Source organism: Lolium perenne, chromosome 4, assembly GCF_019359855.2.
Source record: "Lolium perenne isolate Kyuss_39 chromosome 4, Kyuss_2.0, whole genome shotgun sequence".
NCBI lineage: Eukaryota > Viridiplantae > Streptophyta > Magnoliopsida > Poales > Poaceae > Lolium > Lolium perenne.
In genome coordinates, this window is record NC_067247.2 from 186,321,102 (window position 1) to 186,348,334 (window position 27,233).

The 27,233-nt window shown below is 42.3% G+C and overlaps 1 protein-coding gene across 3 annotated transcripts; it reads right to left on the reverse strand.

Moving 5' to 3' along the window:
- Positions 1-14,133: 14,133 nt before the first annotated feature.
- On the reverse strand, positions 14,134-27,189 carry LOC127295414 (nuclear pore complex protein NUP107). 3 transcript variants are annotated; one of them, XR_007847813.2, is made up of 25 exons: positions 26,955-27,189; positions 25,846-26,213; positions 25,408-25,477; positions 24,944-25,059; positions 24,765-24,796; positions 24,538-24,663; positions 23,484-23,642; positions 23,029-23,121; positions 22,783-22,950; positions 22,508-22,606; positions 22,168-22,385; positions 22,038-22,095; positions 21,494-21,582; positions 21,274-21,414; positions 20,810-20,932; positions 20,301-20,399; positions 20,003-20,194; positions 19,519-19,687; positions 19,232-19,388; positions 15,748-15,950; positions 15,412-15,553; positions 15,160-15,320; positions 14,922-15,038; positions 14,696-14,839; positions 14,134-14,402 (listed from the first exon to the last, which is right to left on the reverse strand). XR_007847813.2 is itself a non-coding variant. In XM_051325357.2 (25 exons), the coding sequence occupies exons 1-24, from the start codon at positions 27,056-27,058 to the stop codon at positions 14,762-14,764; spliced, it is 3,273 nt and encodes a 1,090-aa protein (XP_051181317.1). In that variant the 5' UTR covers positions 27,059-27,189; the 3' UTR covers positions 14,134-14,402; positions 14,739-14,761. The 3 variants fall into 3 exon arrangements, 2 of the variants coding, with proteins under 2 accessions (XP_051181317.1, XP_051181315.1); XM_051325357.2 differs by having other exon boundaries at positions 14,739-14,839; positions 21,274-21,405; XM_051325355.2 differs by having other exon boundaries at positions 14,739-14,839.
- Between the last annotated feature and the right edge of the window lie 44 nt (positions 27,190-27,233).

Sequence of the window (27,233 nt, forward strand, 5' to 3'; positions counted from 1 at the left end):
CTACTATTTAGCTGCTCGAGGAAATAAATGTATAACTTAATGAGACTCTTATATTGTAAGCTAAGTTGGGTTCGCCTCGAACCCAGGAGTATTCCTCTTAGGACCCAAGAGGAGCTCCAAGATGACATGTGTATGATATTTGTAATAATCAATGAATGAGTTATGGACCTGCTATGTTCTGTTGTACTACTCTGAGGGATGTAATATTTGCGGAATGGTACTTCGTGAATGTTATATCAACGACTGGCATACTACAACATGCAGTGGTATGCCGGGTCACCACATCATCCAAGTACTCCTTCACCCCAGGTTTTTTGTTTATACAACACATCCAAATGAAACAGATGCTTCCTAGAGATGCATGTGTATGAAGCTGGCCATAGGTTGTCAGTAAAAACTTTACCCTTGAATTTCTTTGTAAAATTCTGTACCAAGTGTCGCATACATTCCCTATGCTCCACTCCAGGGAATACTGCTTCTACCGCAGTCTCCAAACCTTTGCAAGCGTCTGTGTGGATAACAAGTCCTGGTGGATGACCTATAAGGTCACGCAAATTCTGCAGAAACCAAGTCCAACTTTCCTGTGACTTGATACGTCTCCGACGTATCGATAATTTCTTATGTTCCATGCCACATTATTGATGATATCTACATGTTTTATGCATACTTTATGTCATATTTTTGCATTTTCCGGCACTAACCTATTAACGAGATGCCGAAGAGCCAGTTGCTGTTTTCTGCTGTTTTTGGTTTCAGAAATCCTAGTAAGGAAATATTCTCGGAATTGGACGAAATCAACGCCCAGGGGCCTATTTTCACACGAAGCTTCCAGAAGACCGGAGAGCTAACGAAGTGGGGCCACGAGGCGGCCAGACGATAGGGCGGCGCGGCCCAAGCCCTGGCCGCGCCACCCTATGGTGTGGGCCCCTCGTGACGCCCCTTGACCTGCCCTTCCGCCTACAAATAGCCTTCGTCGCGAAACCCCCAGTACCGAGAGCCACGATACGGAAAACCTTCCAGAGACGCCGCCGCCGCCAATCCCATCTCGGGGGATTCAGGAGATCGCCTCCGGCACCCTGCCGGAGAGGGGAATCATCTCCCGGAGGACTCTACGCCGCCATGGTCGCCTCCGGAGTGATGAGTGAGTAGTTCACCCCTGGACTATGGGTCCATAGCAGTAGCTAGATGGTCGTCTTCTCCTAATTGTGCTTCATTATCGGATCTTGTGAGCTGCCTAACATGATCAAGATCATCTATCTGTAATGCTATATGTTGTGTTTGTTGGGATCCGATGGATAGAGAATACTATGTTATGTTGATTATCAATTTATATCTATGTGTTGTTTATGATCTTGCATGCTCTCTGTTATTAGTAGAGGCTCTGGCCAAGTTTTTGCTAGTAACTCCAAGAGGGGGTATTTATGCTCGATAGTGGGTTCATGTCTCCGTGAATTTGGGGGAGTGACAGAAACCTCTAAGGTTATGGATGTACTGTTGCCACTAGGGATAAAACATTGATGCTATGTCCGAGGATGTAGTTATTGATTACATTACGCACCATACTTAATGCAATTGTCTGTTGTTTTCAACTTAATACTGGAAGGGGTTCGGATGATAACCTGAAGGTGGACTTTTTAGGCATAGATGAATGATGGATAGCGGTCTATGTACTTTGACGTAATGCCCAATTAAATCTCACAATACTCATCATATCATGTATGTGCATGGTCATGCCCTCTCTATTTGTCAATTGCCCAACTGTAATTTGTTCACCCAACATGCTATTTATCTTATGGGAGAGACACCTCTAGTGAACTGTGGACCCCGGTCCATTCTTTACATCTGAAATACAATCTACTGCAATTGTTCTACTGTTCTCTGCAAACAATCATCATCCACACTATACATCTAATCCTTTGTTACAGCAAGCCGGTGAGATTGACAACCTCACTGTTTCGTTGGGGCAAAGTACTTTGGTTGTGTTGTGCAGGTTCCACGTTGGCGCCGGAATCCCTGGTGTTGCGCCGCACTACATCTCGCCGCCATCAACCTTCAACGTGCTTCTTGGCTCCTACTGGTTCGATAAACCTTGGTTTCATACTGAGGGAAAACTTGCCGCTGTACGCATCACACCTTCCTCTTGGGGTTCCCAACGGTCGCGTGTTGTACGCGTATCAAGACTGTTTTCTGGCGCCGTTGCCGGGGAGATCAAGACACGCTGCAAGGGGAGTCTCCACATCGCAATCTTTTTACTTTGTTTTTGTCTTGCTTTACTTTATTTACTACTTTGTTTGCTGCACTAAATCAAAACACAAAAAAATTAGTTGCTAGTTTTACTTTACTTGCTATCTTATTTGCTATATTAAAAACACAAAAAAATTAGTACTTGCATTTACTTATTTCAACATGTTTCTTTTTAATTTCACTGTAAAAGATATACCTGTGGGACAAGGGTCTATAATTGGGGGAGATAATATAGAAGAATTTTTCACCCATGTTAGTATGCATGAAGATCTTAAAGATATACCCCTTGCAAAAGCTGTCCCTACTTATGAAGATGCCTCTATTTGTTTGGTACGCATGATGGAAGCTAGATTTATTAGTCTCAACCCCATGATACAACACATGTTTCTTACACTTTCTGATATGGAGAGGGGAGAGAAGAGAGATTTTGTTCTAAAAGTCTTAGTGCGAGAATTTGCGGATATAGCTAAAGAAGCTAGAAAAGTTTTTAGTAAGCATGATAGGCTTGGTATGATCACCGATTTTAAAAGAACACTTGAGAAGATGGATATGGATAGAATTAAGTATACTAATAATGTTAATAATGGTGGGGAGATTAAATCACCAATACCATGTAAGCTCCTAGCAATGCATGAGGCACTAGAAAATAATTATGCTTGGCTTGTTCCTGAAAATTTGTTTGATAAGAGTAGCAAGCCCAAGATTAATGAAAAGGGAGCCGCTGAAACTTATGTATCCAATATACTATGCATGGTTGAGAAAACTCCACACCCCGCTGTAGATGCATCGTCTCTCGATAACACTTGATATACAGTTTCTGCGCCTAGCTGAAAGGCGTTAAAGAAAAGCGCTTATGGGAGACAACCCATGTTTTTACTACAGTACCTTTATTTTTATTTTGAGTCTTGGAAGTTGTTTACTACTGTAGCAACCTCTTCTTATCTTAGTTTTGTCATTGTTGTGCCAAGTAAAGTCGTTGATAGTAAGGTTCATACTAGATTTGGATTACTGCGCAGAAACAGATTTCTTTGCTGTCACGAATCTGGGAAAAATTCTCTGTAGGTAACTCAGAAAATTATGCCAATTTACGTGAGTGATCCTCAGATATGTACGCAACTTTCATTCAATTTGAGAATTTTCATTTGAGCAAGTCTGGTGCCTCAATAAAATTCGTCTTTACGAACTGTTCTGTTTTGACAGATTCTGCCTTTTATTTCGCATTGCCTGTTTTGCTATGCTTGATGGATTTTTCGATTCCATTGACTTTCAGTAGCTTTGTGCAATGTCCAGAAATGTTAAGAATGATTATGTCACCTCTGAACATGTATATTTTGATTGTGCACTAACTCTCTAATGAGTTGTTTTGAGTTTGGTGTGGAGGAAGTTTTCAAGGATCAAGAGAGGGAGATGATACAACATGATCAAGGAGAGTGAAAGCTCTAAGCTTGGGGATGCCCCAGTGGTTCACCCCTGCATATATCAAGAAGACTCAAGCGTCTAAGCTTGGGGATGCCCAAGGCATCCCCTTCTTCATCGACAACATTATCAGGTTCCTCCCCTGAAACTATATTTTTATTCCATCACATCTTATGTGCTTTGCTTGGAGCGTCGGTTTGTTTTTGTTTTTGTTTTGTTTGAATAAAATGGATCCTAGCATTCTTTGTGTGGGAGAGAGACACGCTCCGCTGTTGCATATGGACAAATATGTCCTTAGGCTTTACTCATAGTATTCATGGCGAAGTTTCTTCTTCGTTAAATTGTTGTATGGTTGGAAACGGGAAATGTTGCATGTGGTAGTGTATAATAAAATACTTGTAGAACATTGAGCTTTGATAACTTGATTCTTTGCAAATGTTTTGAGGTATTTAGATGGTAAGGCTTGCTGGATAAATAAGTTAAAATTAGTAGTGGATTGTTGTCTTTAAGCTTGTGCCGTACTACAAACTCTATTTAAATAGTTGAAGGCGTAGTCGGACTTGATAGCTTTCCATGTCTGAGAGTTCATCATAATAACTAAGTTGTGCTGAAGGTCGAGGGAGCTAGCGGGGTACTTGTGCCACCGTGAACGGCCCTCCTTGGAGTAAATTTTAATCATGCTCTTAATGATGAACCTGCTAGTTGTTTGCAATAAGCTTGTGAGTTCTTTTTGACTAATGTTAAGCTACGGTTTTTGGCACTTCCACCATCCAAATTTGCTAGCCTCTTGATCTTGTGCATTGCCTTTTGCTCACATTGAGAATTGTGCATACTTCGCTAGTACATCCAAACCCGTGGGAGGACTTTCTCTTGTTCTCCTACACATAAGCCCATACATCTCCTCAAAACAGCCACCATACCTACCTACCACGGCATTTCCATAGTTGTTCCGAGATATATTGCCATGCAACATCCATTTTACATTACATGCCATGTTGTCATTTATTATTTATATATTGCTTTGCATGATCATATACAGCTGATGTGTGGTTTACTCATGTTACGCTAGATCATTGCACATCCTGCTACATTGGCAGAGGCATACAGTTTCATACATCATGTTTCATTCATTATGAGTTATTTGTACCAGAAAGTGTGTGTTGTCATATTAGGATGTTGCCCCTAAAAATGAAAAGAGCCATGGAGGCCATCAAAAAAAGAAAAAAAAAGAGAAAAGAAAGAAAAAAAAATGAAATGAAAAGAAAGAAAAAAAGAAAAAAAAAGAGAAGGAAAAAAAGAGAGAACAAAGATAAAGGGGGCAGCATTACTATCTTTTATCCACACTTGTGCTCATGTTTTAGCACCCGCATTATTCATAGTCATCATTTGTGCTCATGTTTAGCACCTACACTTCATATGAGAGAGTTTTCATGTTTTATTGGTATAACTATGTGGGGAATTTACACTATAGAACTTGGGTTGTATATTCCAATGATGAGCCTCCTCAAAAGTGCTCTAGGTCTTCGTGAGCAACCAAGTTGGATGCACCCCCACTAGTTCCATTGGAGAGCTTTCATACACATATAGCTCTATGTGCATCCGTTGCATGGCAATCACTACTCCTTGCATAGCTTCGATCATAAGGCTTCCTCTTGTCTAATGGTCATTTACAGCTTTGCAAGCCTTTCTTCCATTTGGCCTTCCAAACCCCCATTAACGTTCTTTATGCCATAACATCCTGGTGCTAATACCAAATGCTTGCGCTCACCGGTTGAGTAGACTTCGAAACAGTTGATTCATGACGTTCATATTTATGTTTACTTGACTGAATCCTTCTTATGTTGTGAAAATTTACTTGATGCTTGGAATGAAGGATAGAACTTCTATGCTGAATACTTAATACATCCTTAATGAACTTTGTACGGTTGCATGTCTTTAAAGCAATAGTTCATGAAAACTTCTAGCTTGTCTAACTCTTGCATTATCATCTCTTATATCAATATAGATACTTGGTTTGAATGATTTGATCTCAGCTCATATGCTTTACAATAGTATGATCAAGGTTATGATGGCATGTCACTCCAGAAAATATATTTGTTATCGTTTACCTGCTTGGGACGAGCAGAAACTAAGCTTGGGGATGCTGATACGTCTCCGACGTATCGATAATTTCTTATGTTCCATGCCACATTATTGATGATATCTACATGTTTTAAGCATACTTTATGTCATATTTATGCATTTTCCGGCACTAACCTATTAACGAGATGCCGAAGAGCCGATTCTTTGTTTCTGCTGTTTTTGGTTTCAGAAATCCTAGTAAGGAAATATTCTCGGAATTGGACGAAATCAACGCCCAGGGGCCTATTTTCACACGAAGCTTCCAGAAGACCGGAGAGCTAATGAAGTGGGGCCACGAGGCGGCCAGACGATAGGGCGGCGCGGCCCAAGCCCTGGCCGCGCCACCCTATGGTGTGGGCCCCTCGTGACGCCCCTTGACCTGCCCTTCCGCCTACAAATAGCCTTCATCGCGAAACCCCCAGTACCGAGAGCCACGATACGGAAAACCTTCCAGAGACGCCGCCGCCGCCAATCCCATCTCGGGGGATTCAGGAGATCGCCTCCGGCACCCTGCCGGAGAGGGGAATCATCTCCCGGAGGACTCTACGCCGCCATGGTCGCCTCCGGAGTGATGAGTGAGTAGTTCACCCCTGGACTATGGGTCCATAGCAGTAGCTAGATGGTCGTCTTCTCCTAATTGTGCTTCATTGTCGGATCTTGTGAGCTGCCTAACATGATCAAGATCATCTATCTGTAATGCTATATGTTGTGTTTGTTGGGATCCGGTGGATAGAGAATACTATGTTATGTTGATTATCAATTTATATCTATGTGTTGTTTATGATCTTGCATGCTCTCCGTTATTAGTAGAGGCTCTGGCCAAGTTTTTGCTAGTAACTCCAAGAGGGGGTATTTATGCTCGATAGTGGGTTCATGTCTCCGTGAATCTGGGGGAGTGACAGAAACCTCTAAGGTTATGGATGTACTGTTGCCACTAGGGATAAAACATTGATACTATGTCCGAGGATGTAGTTATTGATTACATTACGCACCATACTTAATGCAATTGTCTGTTGTTTTCAACTTAATACTGGAAGGGGTTCGGATGATAACCTGAAGGTGGACTTTTTAGGCATAGATGCATGTTGGATAGCGGTCTATGTACTTTGACGTAATGCCCAATTAAATCTCACAATACTCATCATTTCATGTATGTGCATGGTCATGCCCTCTCTATTTGTCAATTGCCCAACTGTAATTTGTTCACCCAACATGCTATTTATCTTATGGGAGAGACACCTCTAGTGAACTGTGGACCCCGGTCCATTCTTTACATCTGAAATACAATCTACTGCAATTGTTCTACTGTTCTCTGCAAACAATCATCATCCACACTATACATCTAATCCTTTGTTACAGCAAGCCGGTGAGATTGACAACCTCACTGTTTCGTTGGGGCAAAGTACTTTGGTTGTGTTGTGCAGGTTCCACGTTGGCGCCGGAATCCCTGGTGTTGTGCCGCACTACATCTCGCCGCCATCAACCTTCAACGTGCTTCTTGGCTCCTACTGGTTCGATAAACCTTGGTTTCACACTGAGGGAAAACTTGCCGCTGTACGCATCACACCTTCCTCTTGGGGTTCCCAACGGTCGCGTGCTGTACGCGTATCATGACTCAACCTCCAAAACCCCATAAGCAACAGGGAACATCCAATTATGTCCATCAACTGCAGTAGCAGCAACTAGCTGTCCTTTAAACCTGCCATGAAGAGCTGATGCATACACGGCCAAATAAGGCCTGCAACCTTCCAAAAAGCCTTTCCAGCAAGCTTTGAAACAAACAAAAGCCCTTCTAAAACATTCCTTGTGCATTACCTTCCCGCTTTTCAATTTGTAGGGAACTGTATGCTTGTCTATCGCTACAACACTGCCTGGACTAGCCATCTCCACTTCAGCTTTGAAAGTGTAAAGCAATTGAAAGCTTTCATTCCATGGACCATTGATCTTGTCAAGAGCCATTTCCTTTGCATAGAACATCCTCATGTAAGGTACTTCCATTTTATACTTCTCAACCACCTTTTTTACGAGTGCTGTTGGACAAAGTGAAGGATTTTCTCTCAGCCAATCTAGGATTATATCTGCCAACCACCTAGTCTTCGCTAGCTTTGTTTTCAGCTCTGGCTCTCCCCCTAGAGGTGGACACCTATGGATCTCCTTATTCTTCTTTATCTGAAACATAATGATAAGGGATGTCAGTAATAGATAACAAATTTTACACCGTGATCTAAATACACAACTGGTTGGCGTAGTACTGAACCAAGCGCCAGCGCATTGTGGATGCATGCAGCCTAAACCTACACCTTGGGTATGGGCATTTAATTGTGAACCTACCTGGCTCACTTTTAATAACCTCATAATTATTCTTAGTGAGAATGTGATATGTAGTAATTGCATTACGGCAGTCCATCATCGTTTGAAACACGGTGCCTTCTGCAAGCTTGGGATTCTCCCTGTTCCACTCAATTGTTGGCAAGTCTTCACCTTCATAATCGGCTAAAACGAGGCTGTCATCATTCTCATTCTTCTCTTCATCATCAGTGTCATCAAATCTGGCACCAAAAGCAATATCTTCCATGTATTGATCCTCCATTGCCTACTTACTGCATCGATCTACCAATTCAGGAAACATCAACTCATCCTCATCATCTTGAGGACACTGATCCTCAATGTCTGCATCGTCCTCCACATCGACCGTACGAATGATCTGGCTACCACTAGCACTGGGGACAGATGGTGCTGCTGTGGACCTACAAGGAGCGCCACGGCGCACACTATTAGCAAGAGGCAGCGGTAGAGAGACATGATGCCCGACCACCGATGATGCCCCAAAGACTGATGATGCCCGGCCTCGTCCACATGGATACGAATTTTACCGAACCGGCAAGAAGCATTCAAAGAAAAAAGAATTCCCAGGTCGTCTTCGGAAATTAGTGGAACAAATCTTCCCTCCGGGCTGTTGAAATATTCGAAATGAACTGCATCGAAAGAGCTCCAGCTGTACTTATCGCAGATGTTAGCTTTGAAATCCCTTAACGAGATGGTGGTTGCAACCACCGCAGGGAAGTCAAACCCAGTCTTACAGCGTTTAGAATCACGCGTAAATCTAGAATCCAGCCTAACCACCAGCCGAAAAGCGGTATTTGGATCCATCCTATTCGAAAAGCAACGCAGTTAGTTGAGCAACAACGATTGGCGCTCAAAAACTGCCTACTGTTAATTCACATAGGCAGACGATGCTTACCCAGATGGAATCCATGCGTTAGATCCCTCCGATTCCCAATCTTCTCCACGGCTGACGGGAATAGGCGGCACACCAGACGGAATTTCAAAGAGGACAGGGGTAGATCCAGATCTGGTGGAGGCGGAGCCCGGGGGTGGTGGTGGGGGCGGGGCCGGCTCGCCGGCGGACGACGCCATAAGGTAGGTGGGCAGGATGGCGTGGCGGCAGAGGGGCGGTGTGTGAGCTCCTCCAGTCTCGGGCGGAGGGGAAAGCTTTGGGTCAGCTCTTCCGGTCAATAGTCAACACATTTCGAAAGCAACGGTCAAGTCAAAACCACCGCGGCTCCCTAGCCGTCACCGGTAACGGAAGGCCTCTGACCTGACGGCAACCCTCCCGTCCGAGGCTCTGCGAGGGGTTTCAAACTAGAGGGAGGGGAAAACTGAGGAAAAGTTAATAGGCTGGGGAAAACTGAGTACAACTAACGAACCAGGAGCACGAAAATAGAAATCCCAAATTATTATTGATTGATTCATGATTGGGCTATTGCTTGTTCTCAAATTACTTGTATCTAGTCACCCTCTAGACTTTAAAGGTGTCCTAGAATTTTTGTTTTGCTATTCCATAAAGGACATGTTGAGTGCCACTTTGTTATGTTTACTCTATGCTCATAAACAAACAGTTGCTTTCAATGCCCTATTATTCATGATCCTTTGTTTGAGTTACTTCTCATGTTATAACATAGTTGCTAAGTTCTATTGAATTATATCTATCATGCCTATGTTTAGAGTACTTTGATCCCACCTCATAATGCTTTACATGCTTGATCAAGATCGTGTTGGCTGCATGTCATCTAAACAAACAAAAATTATCACTTACCTACTCGAGGACGAGCAGGAGTTAAGCTTGGGGATGCTTGATATGTCTCAAATGTATCTATAATTTTTTATGCTCCATGCTTGTTTTACACCAATTCATATATGTTTTGCTTACACTTCGATGCACTTTTATATGATTTTCGGCACTAACCTATTAACAAGATGCCACAGTGCAAGTTCTCTGTTTTCTGTTGTTTTTGTATTTCAGAAAAGTTGTACAGGAAATATTCTCAGAATTGGACGAAACAAAAGCCAAAGTCACTCCAAAGGGGAGTCGGAGAGGGGCAGCAGGGTGGCCACACCTACCCCTAGGCGCGGCCTAGCCCTAGCCCGCGCCTAGGGGTGGTGTGGGCCCCCCTGGCCTCCACCGACATGGCCCCTCCGCCTATTTATTCACGATCTCGGGAAAACCCTGGATACCCGAGCCTCCATCCACGAAAAGTTCCGTCGCGGCCGCCATCCAGAACCCATCTCGAGGGGTTCTAAAGATCTTCTCGGCACCCTGCCGGAGGGGGAAATCTTCGCCGGAGGCGTCTACATCGTCATGCCTTCCTCCGTAGTGATGTGTGAGTAGTTCATCCCTGGACTATGGGTCCGCAGTAGTAGCTAGATGGTTGTCTTCTCCAATTTGTGCTTCATTTATAGATCTTGTGATACCCTACATGATCAAGATCATCTTTATGTAATCCTACATGTTGTGTTTGCTGGGATCCGATGAATATTGTATACTATATTGAGGTCAATTATATATTCATGTCATATGTTATTTGTGATCTTGCATGCTCTCTGTTGCTAGTAGATACTCTGGCCAAGTAGATGCTTGTGACTCCAAGAGGGGGTATTTATGCTCGATAGTAGGTTCATGCCTCTAGTTTTCCGGAAGAGTTACAAGAACTTCTAAGATTGTAGATGTGTTGTTGCTACTAGGGAGAAAACAACAATGTTTTATCCGAGGGTAATTCTATTTTTTACTTTACACACATTGCTTAATGCAATAATCTGTTGCTTGGAACTTAATACTGAAAGGGGTTCGGACGATAACCGGAAGGTGGATTATTAGTCATAGACGCAGTTGGATTACGGTCTATGTATTATGTTGTAATGCCCAAACAAATCTCATAGTAATCATCTTGTCATGTATGGTCGATATTCTGTCAATTTTCCAGCTGTAATTTATTCACCCAACATGCTATTTATCTTTATGGAGAGACGCCTCTAGTGAACTGTGGACCCTGGTACTTTCTTTTACACTGATACAATCATCATGTTTTCTTTACTTACTGCAATTCATGTTCTTTTTAATTACTGCAAACATATCTTTCCACTCGATGCGTCTAATTCTTTGTGTTCAGCAAACCGGTGAGATTGACAGCCTCACTGTAAGTTGGGGCAAAGTACTTTGGTTGTGTTGTGTGCAGGTTTCACGTTGTTGCTGACGCCAGTAGTGCGTCCTGCCACTAGTCAGCTGATAACAACTTTAGAAGTCACGCATTTCTCCTACTGGTCGATTAAACCTTGGTTTCGTACTGAGGGAAAACTTGCTATTGTGCTCACCACACCTTCCTCTTGGGGTTTCCCAATCGCTTCCACAACAACGCTCAGCAATATTGTATGGCGCCATCACCGGAGCACCATCATCGGTTGATCCATAACTCGGATCATGCAATAACTTTAGGTCTAAGGATTCATTGATAGAGACATGCAAATGACGACTTTGCTCGTTGCGTCTCACGGTGGGTCAGTCTGACTCGCCAAACGCTTTAGCCAAGTCCGTGTAAGCTAGATTAGCACCACCATGCCCATAACAAGTGAAACGGAGTCATCAGCCGACTTGCACATTAGTCTAAGTCGTGTTTCCAAGACAACCTCGATGACTAAGGACAAAATATCTTGAACAACACAAGCATATAGTTCCACAACTGAATCACCTAATATATTCGATGATATATGCAAGAGTTCATACAAGTACAACCTTACTTTATGAATACATTACGAAATACACCATCCATGATTGTCTCTAGGGCATATTTCCAACACATCAATCATCCATGTAATGAACATTTCGTCGAGCAGGTGCAGTGCGTAGCCAATTCATACCGGGGTGGGGGTGGTTGGGGGTGGTGCGGAGTAGCGGGCGAGCTCGACTGCAAGGACGATGAAGGAGAAAGGAGGTGACAGTGATGGCGTGGTGTGGTTAGAGGCGACGGATCAATGCATGGGCGCGGTCGGTGGCGTCGAGGTCAAGCACGTGTGGCCGTCGAGAGATTGGGGAAATTGCTTCTCAGCACGTGGACTGAAATTTGGTTAAGTCCAAATAATGGCAGCGGGCCGCACAGACCTATGCTGCGAGTATTTGGCGCCCCATCGATCCTAAACTATTGGCAACGAGTGGCACCAAGGACACGCACCCCATAAGGACGTACTAGTCGTGTGTCCCTAGCAGCGCCCGCTACGGATAAGTTTCGTGCTCAGGCGCATCCGTGCCTCACATAATAGCCGCATGTCGTTGGCACGGGTACACTGCTAGTATGTCCGTACGCCAAACAAGAGCAACCGCGTGAATTTCAGATGGTCTGCTACCAATAAGCTTGCCTCTGTTGACTTTTCCCTACTAATGTTACTATGAGGCCCAATTTGCTTGTTCATATCTCATGTGTTATTTGATTGATGATTAAATCATGGACAACATGATCAAGGGATGGACCTACTGAACCATATGCATTGCACAAACGTAAATGGCGTGCAATGTACTAGGTTCACCAACTTCATCTCTGAGGTATGTGTTTACAATATAAGTATGATGCTCTAAATGTGTTCATTATGTTTCTGTTTTCTTGCAGTAGTCAATGATTAAATTCAATAGCACAATGTGAGCTAAGGATTATCTTATAATATGTAGTGTCATGCAAAAAAAATATTAGTATTGCATGCTCCCTGACCTTGCAGGATCGTATCTTGGCTTGTAGTCATGCTATGTAAATATGAAGGCTCCCAAGTATGACTTATGTGAGATGCTTTGTGTCGATGATTACAATAATAATCCAGAATCTAGGGGAAGGAGATCTCCACAGACCTTGTTCTATGTGCAAGCACATTGCTTGTGCACTAGACTTGGTCTGGGGATAATCTCTTTGCTTTGTGGGTGCTATTTTATATGACGCACCAACTTAGTAATGTATGAGGGAGGCCAATGATTAACCTATGGCACTTGATAATGACAATGTTGGTGCAAGCACATTATGGTTCCTATGACACCATCTTAACCAGTGTATGTGCAACATGTGTGTGAGGCTCTTGCTTTTTTGTATAGGCTATAGATATTGGCGCTCATGCGGAGGCTCCTAGCGTGTGGTCGAACAAGAGGCCACGAGAAAGGCTGGCCAACGTTGGCCACTTTCACGATGAGGAGGGTCTGGAGTACTTCATCAAGGTGGTCTTCAAGCCTACCATGGGTATGTGTCCAGTCCCTAAGGTCTTCTTACCATGGTTCCCTAAGGCCTTCTTACCGTGGTTCAAGAAGATCCCTTCGACGATCACCATGATCTTCAAGCTTATCATAGGCATGTGTCCAATCCCTACAGCCTTCTTACCATAGTTCGAGAAGATTCCTTAGACGATCACCCTAAAGACAAACACTAGATGCAAGTGGGACGTGAAAACCAGGTATATTGATGGCAAAAGCGTATTCGGTTACAGTGGGCAATCTTTGCTATTGCCCATGATCAAAGGGTTGGCTACTTGGTCACATCCACAATGAATCTCCATGCATCTTCCAAGCGGTCATCTTTGACTACTCATCTGTGAGGTGATGACAAGGTACCCGCACTATGGAGATGCCACTAGGAGGATTGTCTGCACTCTGGAGATGCCACTAGGAGGATCGTGGAAGACAGTGGTCATCGCTTACTTTCGTACTCGTACGTGAACTCTGTCCAATTTGGCACTCTGCTAAGTTAACTCAGTGATCATCGCTTTCTTTCGTATGTCCAATTTGGCACTCTGCTAAGTTAACTACTATATACAACGATTGGTATTAATTGTGAACTTATCATTCAAATACGATAGTCTGCAAAGTTATCGTTCTAGTATGCTTCCTTGTGTGCTTTTCTTAGTGTCTGGTAACCTCACCTCTTGTAAGAAGAGGTTAGTATACTCCCGCTTGTGGTGACAACCAAATAGCTGGAGCTGAAATCCCCACATGTCCCAATAAAAAACTTTGAGCAGCAACCAAAGGAAGTGCAAAATTTGGCCTGGAGCTCATTTTGGACGGGCACGCCCTTATACAGTAGATCATTACGATAAAGACGAACTGAAGTGAGTTCATTCTCATCTGCTGCTGTTATCAGCTGAGAGTAACAGACTTGCAGTCAGAGATAACACCTATACAGAAAATTTCATCTACCCTTTTTCCCACAGGGTCGTAATACATTACAGCTAGTTCTTGGCCACACAACAGATAGTATGCCATGTTGAGACTATCAAATCCTGGCTTCTCATTCAAGTCAGCAAGTAGAGCATGTCTGATTCTGCATGTACAAGAAAAGAAAAAACGAAAACTGTCAGTTTTTTTTTCACCAATTAGAAAGCAGTAGTAAAGCAGCATGGTAAGGGTCAGATAAGTTGAGAAGCATAAGCATTGTGCAGTCAGCATCATTCTACATAAATAATAATATTAGCTCTGTTCCAAAATATAAGCCTTTTTTAGAAAGCTAAACTCTAGCTCTCTAAAAAAAGGCTTATATTTGGAACGGATGTAGTAATAAATATATGCTGCATAATACAATTTGCAAGCAGGAGTACATAATGTGCTTCAGCATACCCATTCCACTAGGAACTGGTGAATAAGATATCAGGTGTCACACCTGATAATGTAAACTCAGATGAATTAGCCATCAGTAGGTATCTGCTCTTCCTCAAGCTCCATTTTACATATGAAGCACTCCCTCTCAAAGATCAGAAACTCCTGAGTAACACATTAAAGATATTTGCTGATGTCAGGAAACTCTACAGTTACCAGATGAACAAACTAAAGAACGTAAAGTAACCTGTATCTGCTGCTGGCTGAACAAATGGATCATTCCGGAATCTGATGAAGCAACCAACTCAATGAGTTTATCACAATGATCTAGAGAATCGCCTGCTTCAGAAAGGGAGATAGATGCCTGCAAAATATTCTCGTCAGATATCAATACACCATGTATACTGAAGCAGCAAATTAGTGACTGTTTCGTCTATAACTCAATCTAGTAACCAGATACTTGTAGAATCTATTTACAAGATCACCTGCATGGATCGTAGAATAGTTTCTGGTAGACAGCATCTCCGACAGAGCCCTCGGATGATATAAGCAGCAGTACTTTCAACTGAACCATGACCATCAGAATACCAAGCATCAAGTCGTGAAATTTCCATCGAAACTCCAGGCTGAAACCGATTGAGTTCACCTATCACGGTAAATCATTATAACTATCACATGAAATAGTCTTTACATTCGAAAGAGAGCTGAATCGTACTATCACTTAAAATTGTAGATACCTTTAAACCCAGCGGCCATTATTGCAGCAAGAAGACCTCCATCATTGGCTTCATGAAGTCCAAACCCATCACCTTCTGTTGCTAAGCAGCGAAGCGCGACTTCAATACAACAAGGATCTTTAGACGAGACCTTGACATCAACCTGTCCATGAACTGTACAGTCAGAAGTTGCAGAAGTAGCCATGACAATCTATTACTAGAAATTGAATGAAACTTTGAATACTCCATCATATAATCCCCTACAGTCCATAATAAATGATGAATAACAGGCCAAAGATTCTATATGTTGAAGTGTAACATGCAAGCAGAATTTGGGAGAAGAGAAATGAACTCAACCTTGAGCTGGCGATGCAGCACCTCCTCTTCGCTAACAGTTGAATAAAGTGCGCTTGTAAGAGCCGTGCATGACGTTGCATCTGGTGGCATGCATTCTCCAGACGGTAGACAGAGTATTGCAGTTGCATGCAACTCAAGGAAAACAAGCTCTGACGACTCAAATGGACTAATCTCGACAGCATTTAGCCATGGTCTTTCCTCCCCTGATTACCGAAACAAATAATATATATTAAACGCTGCCAAAGACATTCTAGAAATAGCCTACTCATGCTATCACAAGTTTTGCAGTTAAAGAAAAATATTTGTAGTCTAATGCACCACGATGAAATCTATACCTAATAATAAAGAAAATAAGGCTTCTTGTTCGTCCGTCAGAATTTGCCCCTGTTTTTCGCTGAAATTACAGGACATGCCACCGCCAAGTCATAAAAACGCTTCATCCGACCTGTTCCCTTCGTCCCCGCCTCTCCTGGGCCTGGCCCAATCCACAACCCGAACAAACTTTGATAAGCTACTTCCGCAACAGGCGGCCGCCCCTCGATCTCCCACCCCACGCTCGAACCAACACGAGTTCTTACCGAACTCCACTACTGAATCAAAATCAGAATTGATTCTTTCCCTGTGCACGAGAACACGACCATATATAGCCAGCAAATAGATCGCACAAATTCGCTGGATTTCGTCCACATAAACTCGAAATCGAGTTTCCAACACCCGCCCAGGATCCCCATCCTACGGCGCCGCCGCCCCAGCCCCCCGTCGATCCGTGCTTTCTTAACGCACTTCGCCGATCAGATTTAGTCAAAAAAAAAAAGAGATGGGAAGATCGGGAGAAACCGAGGCAATTTTAGCCCAAATCTACGCAGATGAGGCACAAATAATCGCCATTATCCACCCAGCATCCTGCTCGGCCGCGGCAAGCACGCAAACGACCATGTACTGGCAGGAGGGGATCATCACGACGGTTGGAAGAAGACGGGAATGACTTAACACAACTCCCTGGGTCAATTCTTCGGCCATATCCTTAGATGCTCGAAAGAGATCGTTGAGAATTGATGTACACATAGAATAGAAGCAGAGAAAGGACTGACCAAGTAAAAAAATAAGGATCGTGTGCTCGTGGCCGGCTGTGGTTCTCACCTAATCACATGGCTAAAGAATGAATGGTAAGAAAATAAGAAGAAATCTTGGGCGGTGGAGTTACATGACTATCGATTTAACCAGCGACGGAGCTGTTTGTTAATCTGCCGTGATGCCGATCTTTGACAACAACCTGACCGGGATCGCCGATAAACACCGCGGCACCTTCAAGCTTGCCTGATATGATGGTCCAGCATCGCCGCCTGCCGGGCGCCTATCCGCTCCGTGGCTGCTCTACAAGGCACATGCGTAGGAGCGGCTACACTTGACCTAGGCGCACCATAAGGAACGAGGTCGTCATGGAATGTCAGGAGGAGTACCCAGCCATGGGGTTTAGAGACCTCCCGACAGCCGCCTTCCTATCCTACGCGGCATTCGGCAAGTCGCGCGTGCAGGTGTCTACACGGAGCAGCGGCACCTAATACCTCGACAAGGTGAACAGCTGACCATGGAGTCGTCCGCCCGAACAGCTTATGCCTTATGGGTCACGGTGGTATCGATGAGCAGGAGGGCAAGGGCCAGGAGACAGATGAGGAACCGGACGACGTCCCTGGCCACCTGCACGATATCTACGTGAAGCTTCAGGTGGCGCTCCCAGCTGTATTGGTTGCCATTGTAAGCTTCAGGTGGCACTCGCAGCTGTATTGGTTGCCATTGTTGAAAACAAGAAACAGACATAGCGACCGATGACAGCAACATCCATCACGATGCCAAATACTGAAGCGGTAAAACGATATAAATCTAAGTCTGTAAAGTCCAAGGCGCTTTCATGAAAGATTAGATTCAACCTCATCTAAACAGGGCATTGAAGTTTACTAATACATCAATGCATGATAATTGTTCTTGGTAACCAAAATTGTGTTGAGGATTTTTTTTTTATTCCAGTCCTTCAAACCCTATCCATTGAAAGGAATTTTTTTAAATCTATATATTGATTATGTTTAAAAGTGTTACTGCATCAAATATAGTTGATGATGGTTCTTAGTATTATTCATGTATCATATGATGTATTGAACATATATTCAGATAGCTAGGTGGTAGAAACGATTTAAAGTACTCCTGGAGAGCAACACAAACACCAAGGCCCACTTCCACAGCATCACCAGCTCCTCCACGACGAGTTTCTATGCTGGCGTATATGCCCGCCCGCACGGATGCGAAGGGTCAAGCGCTGTCTAGGCTATGCTGATCAAAGCGACCGTTGCAGCAACACAAAGATGGAATTCGCCGGGACTTGGATCACTGCTTCATCACCCCACCGGTGTCGCTGTCAACGACTCCTTCGACCAGGCGAGTGGATCCACGGTACAGTACAACGCAGGCGTCATGGAGGATGCGGACTTCTTCAAAAGAGAGGACGCTCTAACTCAGTCCCGTTCTAGCAGCACCTACAGCTTGTACTGAGTGTTGATGTTTTTCTACCGGCCTAATGCAACGTGGGTGTGTTGGTGTGATCTTCATTTACTTCAGCTGATAATTAACTATATGGGTCCACAATTGCTATACCATGGAGAATTTCTGGCAGAAGCGCATTTTCATTCGCCTCGGATGTAATCCATAAATTCACTATTTCCTACTGACCGCCAGTACACCGTGTGAGACGTTCAATGTGAACTGATCAGATTTTTTGTTTTATTCAAACAAGCACTACTAAAAGGGCTATTGATGGTTTTCGACATGTGCGGAGAACCCAAATTAACTAGGAACAAGAATTAAGTTTTCTTTTTTTCATTGCCTTGTGGATTAAGACTTTTTGAATAACTGAAATAGTACGCAGTGAGATGGATAGGTCCATGATGTTCATCAATTCTTTGTTCAGTTCGTGGGAAGGCTATTTAACGGCTGCGAAATTTTGTTGGGCTCTTCAATGCAATTATTTTTATCTACATGCATATCTTTACTTTATTGCACACTGTTGGTGTAATGTATATAATCAGAATGATGCATCATTTAGGTTTAAAAAAAAGTAAATGGCCAGGATTCATTGGGAAGCATGATCTGATGGCCAATGTCTCAAATCTATGTGAGAAGCCCATGGGGATGCATCATATATACCCCTTGGATGCAATATTCTCTAGCTAATTTTAGTGCCATTTTGGTGGGTCTTGAATTTTTGGTGCAAATGAAATCGTCCCAATTGTTTTAGTTTAACTTTTTCATAGAGACCTTGAGATCTGTTTATGACATTTAGCGAACGGATGCTATTAAATTGAGCATATTATGTAGTCATGTTTTCAATCACCCGTAGCAACGCACGGGCAAATTTACTAGTGAATATTTAATTGTTCTTCAGGAAAATACAGAGGCTTTGTGTGTTGATGAAGCAAGGAAAGTTTTAACTTACTGAGTAATAACAAGAAAGCCAGCTCCAGTGTTTGTGTCGCTGCAGCAACAGCTTGATCCTTTTCTTCTGCTGAAAGCATGTCAGGAGGAACAGAAGAATTCTCCATCTCACATCTAAGCCAACCCCGGTAAGTTGCATCCAGGGAGTAATATTCATGCTGTTTCGCCACAATACAGCGATACTTTGTCAAGAAACTAACGTACTAAGTAAATTCAAAGCGGGAATAAAAGTACTAACAGCATTAAGAGAAGATGCACATCACATTAGGACAAAAGCAGAGATCTTACCCAATCTTCAAACTCTTGTAAGTTATCAGATATCTCTTGATCTTCCAGCGAAAAGTTCTCCTTTTGTTTCAATGGTTCAGCAAGGATGGCAAGCAATTTATGTGGTCCTATTGGTAGTTCAGAGCCTCTCCTCATTGATATCAGGGAAAACTCTCTAAATAGTGTGTTGCTGATGATACAAAAATTAACTATAAGTTCCATGGATACGAAGTAAAAAGGGAATAAATGAGTATTATTTCAACAACGTAAGTTCCACACCCATAAAGTAAGAAATATAAATTAGTACTATTTTCAATGAAAGGAAAATTCAAAGAGTGAGCAACAGAGACTAAAGGGTATTGTTCAATGAATATGGTATTTCAGCAACGAATATACAGATGGACTGCAAGAAGATGAACAAAAGCGTTTGTTTCAAGACCATGCAGGACTGCGTGTATGGTAAACAAAGTTTTCTATGGCACAAGGATAAATTTAATATATTTACCTATGCATCAATGCCCGCATCAGAAGCTTCCCTGTGATCATCTGAAAGCCTGGAATTGAGGATGGCGGGGTAAAGCAAAGCCACTGAATGACCATTGCCTTGTGAAGTGCTTGCACATGATGCCGTTCCGCAACATCGGAAAAATCTTCATTGTACTTGTTGGGTTTCGTTTCCCGAGATCTTGAAAGAACTCTGCATTAAATTAAAAACTTGTCTGAAAATTTCCATAAATGAGATGGGCTAAATATCTGAAATTTGGTGTATTCCAATGTTATATGTAACCCGACAATTACCAAACCTCTCAATTATCTCTTCAAAACAGGCCTTGGACACATCTCCAGACGAGAATGGCAGATATTCCACAGCAGAGAGGAAAAGCTTGTACATGGTATGCAAGCTGCGGTATAATAAATTTAAGTAAGGCCAGCTAACTCAAGTCTTGGAATTGAGCAAAATAAATCATTGGCAATAGCAAGTTTGAGAATGTTTTGTGTGAAACAAAAAAAAAAAAATTCCAGTACTCAATTTTGAAGGATAAACATATAGTTCGGAATGCAAATATTTTTACTAACTATAGTATTTCTATAGAGAGATCATAATTCTAAGATTAAATATAGGATTTGAAGACACATAGCTAGCAAATTATAATCCACCAGAAATATGGAGAACAAACATGAACAGCCAATAACATTTAACATACATTGTGCACTAATATGTCACAAGATGAACAACCGAATGGAACTGCCAATATTGTGACATTTCCCAGACTACAAAACATTAAAGGGTATAAGCATATGATAGCAATACCTGCTATTTAACCTTAGTTCCATCATTTCCACAAACAAATCGATGCAAACATCACGTTCAAGCTGAGAGGCATACACTCCAACTAACTCTTCTTGCTGCTCTGAAAATAAGTACCTCACATACCTGGAACGAATCATTAGTTTTTTTACTATTTCAGAGATAAAAGTACATTGAAAAGCAAGGTGCCAACATTCTGGAGAAAGATAACAATAAAAGATTCTACTGAAGATAATGGTTTAAAATGTATGTAAGACAACAGTAGAAACATAGGATTAAGCCCTTGACATGATGAAAAGAAAGAATGCTATATATGCAACAGAGTATTGTGACAATTATTAAGTTAGCCATCACCAAACAAAGTTGATATTTCAAACCAAACAGATACAATTGGAACATTGGATGAGGTCCAAGAGAATAAAAAAGAACCACACAAAAACTTAGTATTTCAATGAAACAATACTTACATGTTGATAATGAGATCACCAACAGTAACCAGCTTCTCCTCCAACTCATCTTCCATTTCCTCGCTGAATAAGTATCTCATGACAAGAACAATATGTGCCCCAAAACGTATCATCTCAGGATCATCACGGGACCTAAGTGGGCTAAGAAGTTATACAAACGTTAGATGGTAAGAAAATAAAGTGTTTGGAGTTATCTCCATTAAAGTCATAAAAGCAATACCTCGAAACGTTTTGATCCTCCTCAGAGGGTGATATCCATGACCATAGAAGGTCAAGAAGATGAGCTACATTTCCACTCATGAGATTCATCTACCGAATAAACAAACATGAAATGGTTAGACAAGCAATCATAAATTCAATTGGATAATGATTGAACTATTGGGTCCATGGAATGCGAATATTTGAAACATGTGTGTACTCCAGATTTCCACTTATTATTGACATGAATCACCAGAATGATCGATAAATTATTGAGTAACAAAGATGTTACATATTTCATTAATATGAATAGAGATAACAAAGATGACATCATAATGCTTAGGTTTTTGAACAACAGTCTACAAAATTGAAAAACATCTCTAAACTCTAGACTAGTCAGCAAACTGACAAATTGTACAATAACAGAAATTGCTCCCAGTTTTCAGCTACACGATGTCAAACAATATTGGTAGCTGCACTAATCTAAATTATGTTAGAACTTAGTAGACAAAATGCATAAGGAATAAGGAGTAAGTTATTCTTCATTTCTTGGAAATGTAAATTACCTCAATTTGTCGATGCTGCTCCCGACATGCTCGAGAAACAGTTTCATGCACAAGGTCACTGCATCACAAGTGAGACGTCAAATAAGTAGACAAGCAGTGGATACAAGGAAGTACTGAATAATGTTCATACCTTGAGTGGAGTTTCTGCAAAAGTGCAGTTATATCACGAGGTTGCTGATCAAGAACAAGGTATGGCCAATTTTCTGGGCCCACTGAACTGAGCATAGGTTGGGTTCCATTCATATCATCATCATACTGTTTCTCTTCTTGTCTGCTGGTATGGTATTGAGATAATTCCAGATCCACTTGAACATCCAGCCAAGATTTTGCCATTGCCCAACAAGCTGACTATGAGATGGGAAGGAACAGGATGCATCACATGGAGGTACCACAACAGCATCAAAGAAGAGAATATAACATAAAATCAAATTAAAAGACGGGCTTAGGAACGAGTTGAATAAGCAGCATACCTCCCAGTCAGTACAGATTGGCAAGGTACGCTTCAAGTTACTACACTGTATAGCATATACAGCCATCTCATACCGGCCACCATCGTGTTCAGCAATTTTCTGCAATAGCATTAATGATTTGGAGTTAAGTTTAACAACTTGAGTATTGGCTACATACACAAACATACGGAGTAACTGAATTTAAAGAAAGACAGAACAGTTGTAACATACCAAACCACATTAAATATAACTGCAAAGAAGCATTTCAACAACATGAGTACAGTACGAGAGTTCACCTCTGAAGCACAATAAGATGCCCATTTCCAAAGACGCCACTGACGTCCAATACCACTTTCCAATTCAATGGCTTGTAATGTTCTAGCCTGTCCATTGCTGAGCATGGCCTCCAGGGAAGGAAACATATCTACGCCACCAAAGGGGCAAAGAGTGGCAGCTCTCCATGCCTTTAATATACCCAAGGCGTATCACAAATAAGTAGAGACGATATAGCATAAGAAATAGGCCTATACAAGCTGACCTACCTGTCCAGCAGACCGGCACAATTCACATGCCTCTTCTAATCTCCCAGCCCTCAAGAGAGTCCAGATATCTTCTAAAAGCAATTCATCTTGCTTCTGCTTACACAGCAAGGAAAAGTGAATTATGGTTTTACTTAGGCAAATTTTAGTTACTTCACCAGAAATACTTGATGAGAAGGGATCTTTAGAACAAAAAAAAGAGAACCGATTTGTCTTCTTTGTAATGCTGTTAGTCCACAGTACTTTTTGCTTTCATTTAGTTGAGAAGTAAACTTCAAAGGTCAGGTAATGAGATTAAAAGGTGAACGTTGCTGTGCTATCACACGAAGAGTATCAAAAGGCCGAACGGAACCAATTATAATGCATATTTGCAACATTTACATATTGTAACAAATGATTAGCACCTTTCTGAAAGGATCTTTACACTGTATTTGAGAATGATAGCAATGATAGCCTACCTTGTCATCAGGAAGAAGTTGGGCTCCTTCACGAGTTGGAGCATCAAAATCCACATGCTTCACTATATTAGAATCGTTGTTCTTTCTTTTTAAGTACCTCTGCGTACGATGCCAAACACCAGAACTTGGTAGATATGAACCAACATGAGATCCTCTCACCTACAAAACAGAAATAAACAGCAAAACAGTACGTGTCATCAATTTGCTTGTGAGTAGTTAAAAGATCACCTATTTATTAAATACTAAATTACTCTCTGGCTCATTCTGTGATTAATACCAAACCAAGGCAATTCAAGGGAGATAAACAACTACTATTAAAATTAAGACGGTAAGGGCAATCCTTATAAGGGCCAATAAAGAAAGCCAGGACTATTTTATGAAACAGCCATGTCTACATGAGAATTACTCCTCCGCCAAGCTTTATTAGACATCTTTCATTTTGGCTACTGTCCAGAATTCAGGGAAGGCACTTCTTTCCTTATATTTTTGTTCATTTTTCTTACCTCCTGGGGGGATGACATTAACGTTATTCGAGTTCGGAAGAAAAAGTTGGAACTAAACTCGCAAGCACTTAGCCTTTACTACCCCTGCCCTGGCTGCCTGCATTCTGGGTTCGATGCCCCTCATGCAGTGCCTGGAGGCAGTATTAAACTAGTACACTAATTGTGGTGCATGCTATGCATATTCTTTCAGGTATTACTTGATGCTGCTGGAGTTAATTGATTAGGATGGCGTAGAAAACAGTTGAAGTGAATGCAATGAGAAGGATTAACTAGGAGTAGTTTAGATAATTCTAGTATCATATTGGTCTGTGCCTTACATTCCTGGATTGAGGGAGCACATTGTAGCTTAATAATATTCAACTCAAATACTTATGTTAAAATATCATGTGGAGATGCATCTCTTTATTTTCCTCTAATCATGGAACTTCCTATATAACTTAAGGCTGGCTCCTCCACTCCATCAATCATGTGCCACTACAGGAATACAGAATTTAGAACAGGAAATAGAAAAGACTGAAGTCCTAATTAAAAACCAGCATTGGCTCTCTTACCTTTTTCTCCAAATCAAGAGCTTCCGAAGCAAGTCCTTCAAGCCAAAGCACAATCCGAAGACACAATTGTGCTGTGAGATCTGTTGCAACATACCGGCAAGCCTCCTGATGGGATGTAGTTGGTGACTGTAAACAGAAAATATCATCCTTTAGATGAAACTACATACAAAAGAACAAAGCGCACGCAAAAAAAATTTAATATATTCACAATTAGAACTGCAGCTTACCACAAATAGCTCTCCAGGAAGCTCCTCATTTGCTGTGATGTAGCACATAGAACATGAAATATCATACAGGATACAACAAAAAGTTTAAGAAAACGAAAATTGATTACAGCCACTGTTGCTGCAAGGTGAAAGGATATATATAACAATATATTTAAGTGATTCATCATAAAAGCTATTACCTTTCCCATAGAGATACCAAAGAAGTGACCAAGAAGCAGCTTCATCCAGTAACAGTTGTGCTTTTTGCTGCATAAGTTTATCTTCTGCCATCCGAAGCTTTCCTGTGGCAGCATACCTGAAAATTCAAAGCCTTAGCCGCATAATCCCATATTGGCATCCAACCTATGGTACATGCCCAGGACCACGTTACTATTGTTTCTTTCTCCTCCTAAATATTTACCTTTTCTACTTTTCCCAATAAATGATTAGCTACAAAAGGATTCATGCATCTACTACATTGGAAAAAAAGTACTTGGAGCATAAGAACCATGCATCTTTGTGAAAAATAATGGTTGTAATGTGTAGCAGGAAAGTTTGATGTGGCAAAGAGCTGCATCTAGGAGTTGGTGAGAAGTAGAATCTATCCAATCACAGAAAGTTATACAATGGAAGATATTACTACTAGTGTAAGGCAATATAAAACCTTATCGACTCTGAAGCGTTTCTGCATGTCCTCTCAAACTGTAAAATCACATCTGGGAAGGGCATCAATCCTGCAACAAAAGAACATATCCGTTTACATAATTGACACCTTGAAAATCTAATCAGCTGGAATGACAGTAGAGGGGATTAGATTACTATATGTCATGCAAATCAAGGATACAACTACATATTATGGATTCATCGAATTCAGGTTTCAGGTCACCAACCAAAAGTGCACTTTTCTGGAGTGATATTAATCTAGTTGGTAATAAATAGATCATCATGCTTCTGTGCTGTCAGGAAACAGAAGAAGGAAAATAGCAAACTTTGTAAAGCGAACTGACAGCATGACTCAAGCACCCACTACTTCACAGTTAGCTAGCAAAGAGCATGATAGATAATAAGGATGTCACTAGCCAAATTACATTGCTACACTGACCTTGTATCGCAGAATCAAGAAGGGATGCAAACACTGTAAAAGTTGTTTCTCCTTGTTGTAGCATATCGCCCTCCATCTTGACCGGATTCATAGACGACCTCACCGGCTTTCTACCAGAAACGAAGCCTGCATCTGGTGCAGAACCGCCATCCAACGATGTCCTTCTTTTCGCTGATCCAAAGAGTTTTGATCCATCGAAACCGTCAATGTCAGAATAATCAGCAGCCTCCTGCTTGATTTCCTCAAGGAGTAGACCAGCGTTGGGCCGCCTAGGCATGCTGCTACCATCATGCAACACCCTTGCTTCTGAGAATCTGGAGACTGAGGTCCCCAACAGCGGGGAGTCATTTGAAGAAGATAGTCTCTTTCTGCATAAGTTGCAAAAGAAAATCAGCTAGTGTAGAAACTACTCCCAGTAGAAGTACCAAAGTAGCACGTTCTCGCATTTGACACAAGTAGGTTACATTAACCCTTCCATGCATCTTTTAGGTGCAGTAAGTATCCCGCCATACACAAAAAGGAACTTGGTGAAAATATATGAGCTAGAGTGCAAGTCCAGGCATCAGGCAGTTGCAAGCACATAGGGGGTGATTCTGTGGTCGCAAACACCACATACACTTATTGTGCATTGCCATGTGATGCCACCAATTGGGTTGTCTAATCTCTAGAGTGTTCCTGGCCACCACATAACCGAGTCTCGACCATGTCATGCTTCACAGCTCCATTCAATTAAATGGTCACATCAGAACAGAGCTACTCTAGTAAAATATTTGAAAATTACGAACAGTAAGTAGCATATGGCATGATTCAGTAGCATACTTGAGAACGTGACACAATTCTCCAATCACAACGGAATATTTGAAAATTGATGCCCAGGTGAGACGAGCAGCAAGTAGCATATGGGCTGACACAGTGACGTATCAACCCCATTTGTTCTAGCAGCTAAGAATCAACGACTGAATTCTATCGACTTCTCCGCTCACACTCGCTCCATTCCCCCACTGGATTCCTGGCGAGCCACGACGCTCACCTCGAAGCCTGTACCGAACCATCCCAACCAGCCAACGCCGGCGTACGAGGTCGAGATGCGGAAGGGGAACATTTCTCACCTGTAGCGGCGGTACTCCTCCCGGAGGCGGGAGGACTCCGGGTCCAAGTAGCCCGGCGTCGACGACGGCGGCCGCCGCGGGGACGACGACTGGTCCACGTCCATGGACGGGCGCGGCGCGGCGCGGATCGGTTGGCGCCGGAGCTTTGGTCCGTCCTCCAATGGCTGCGCAAACCCTAGCGGCGAGCGCCAAACCCTCCCTGATATTTTTTTCCCCTCCTGTTTTTCGGGGTAGAGTGGAGTTCCTGTTCGAAATTTTCCCAATTTGACCCCTTCATTT

What these genes read in the sequence shown, in the direction of transcription:
- LOC127295414 (XM_051325355.2), bottom strand. Translation starts at nt 27,058, where the DNA reads ATGGACGTGGACCAGTCGTCGTCCCCGCGGCGGCCGCCGTCGTCGACG. An exon ending in TTCCTGGAGAGCTATTTGTG is followed by an intron (nt 24,664 to 24,764) that starts GTAAGCTGCAGT and finishes TTCTGTTTACAG; the next exon opens with TCACCAACTACATCCCATCA. An exon ending in AATGGCCGCTGGGTTTAAAG is followed by an intron (nt 15,321 to 15,411) that starts GTATCTACAATT and finishes TTACCGTGATAG; the next exon opens with GTGAACTCAATCGGTTTCAG.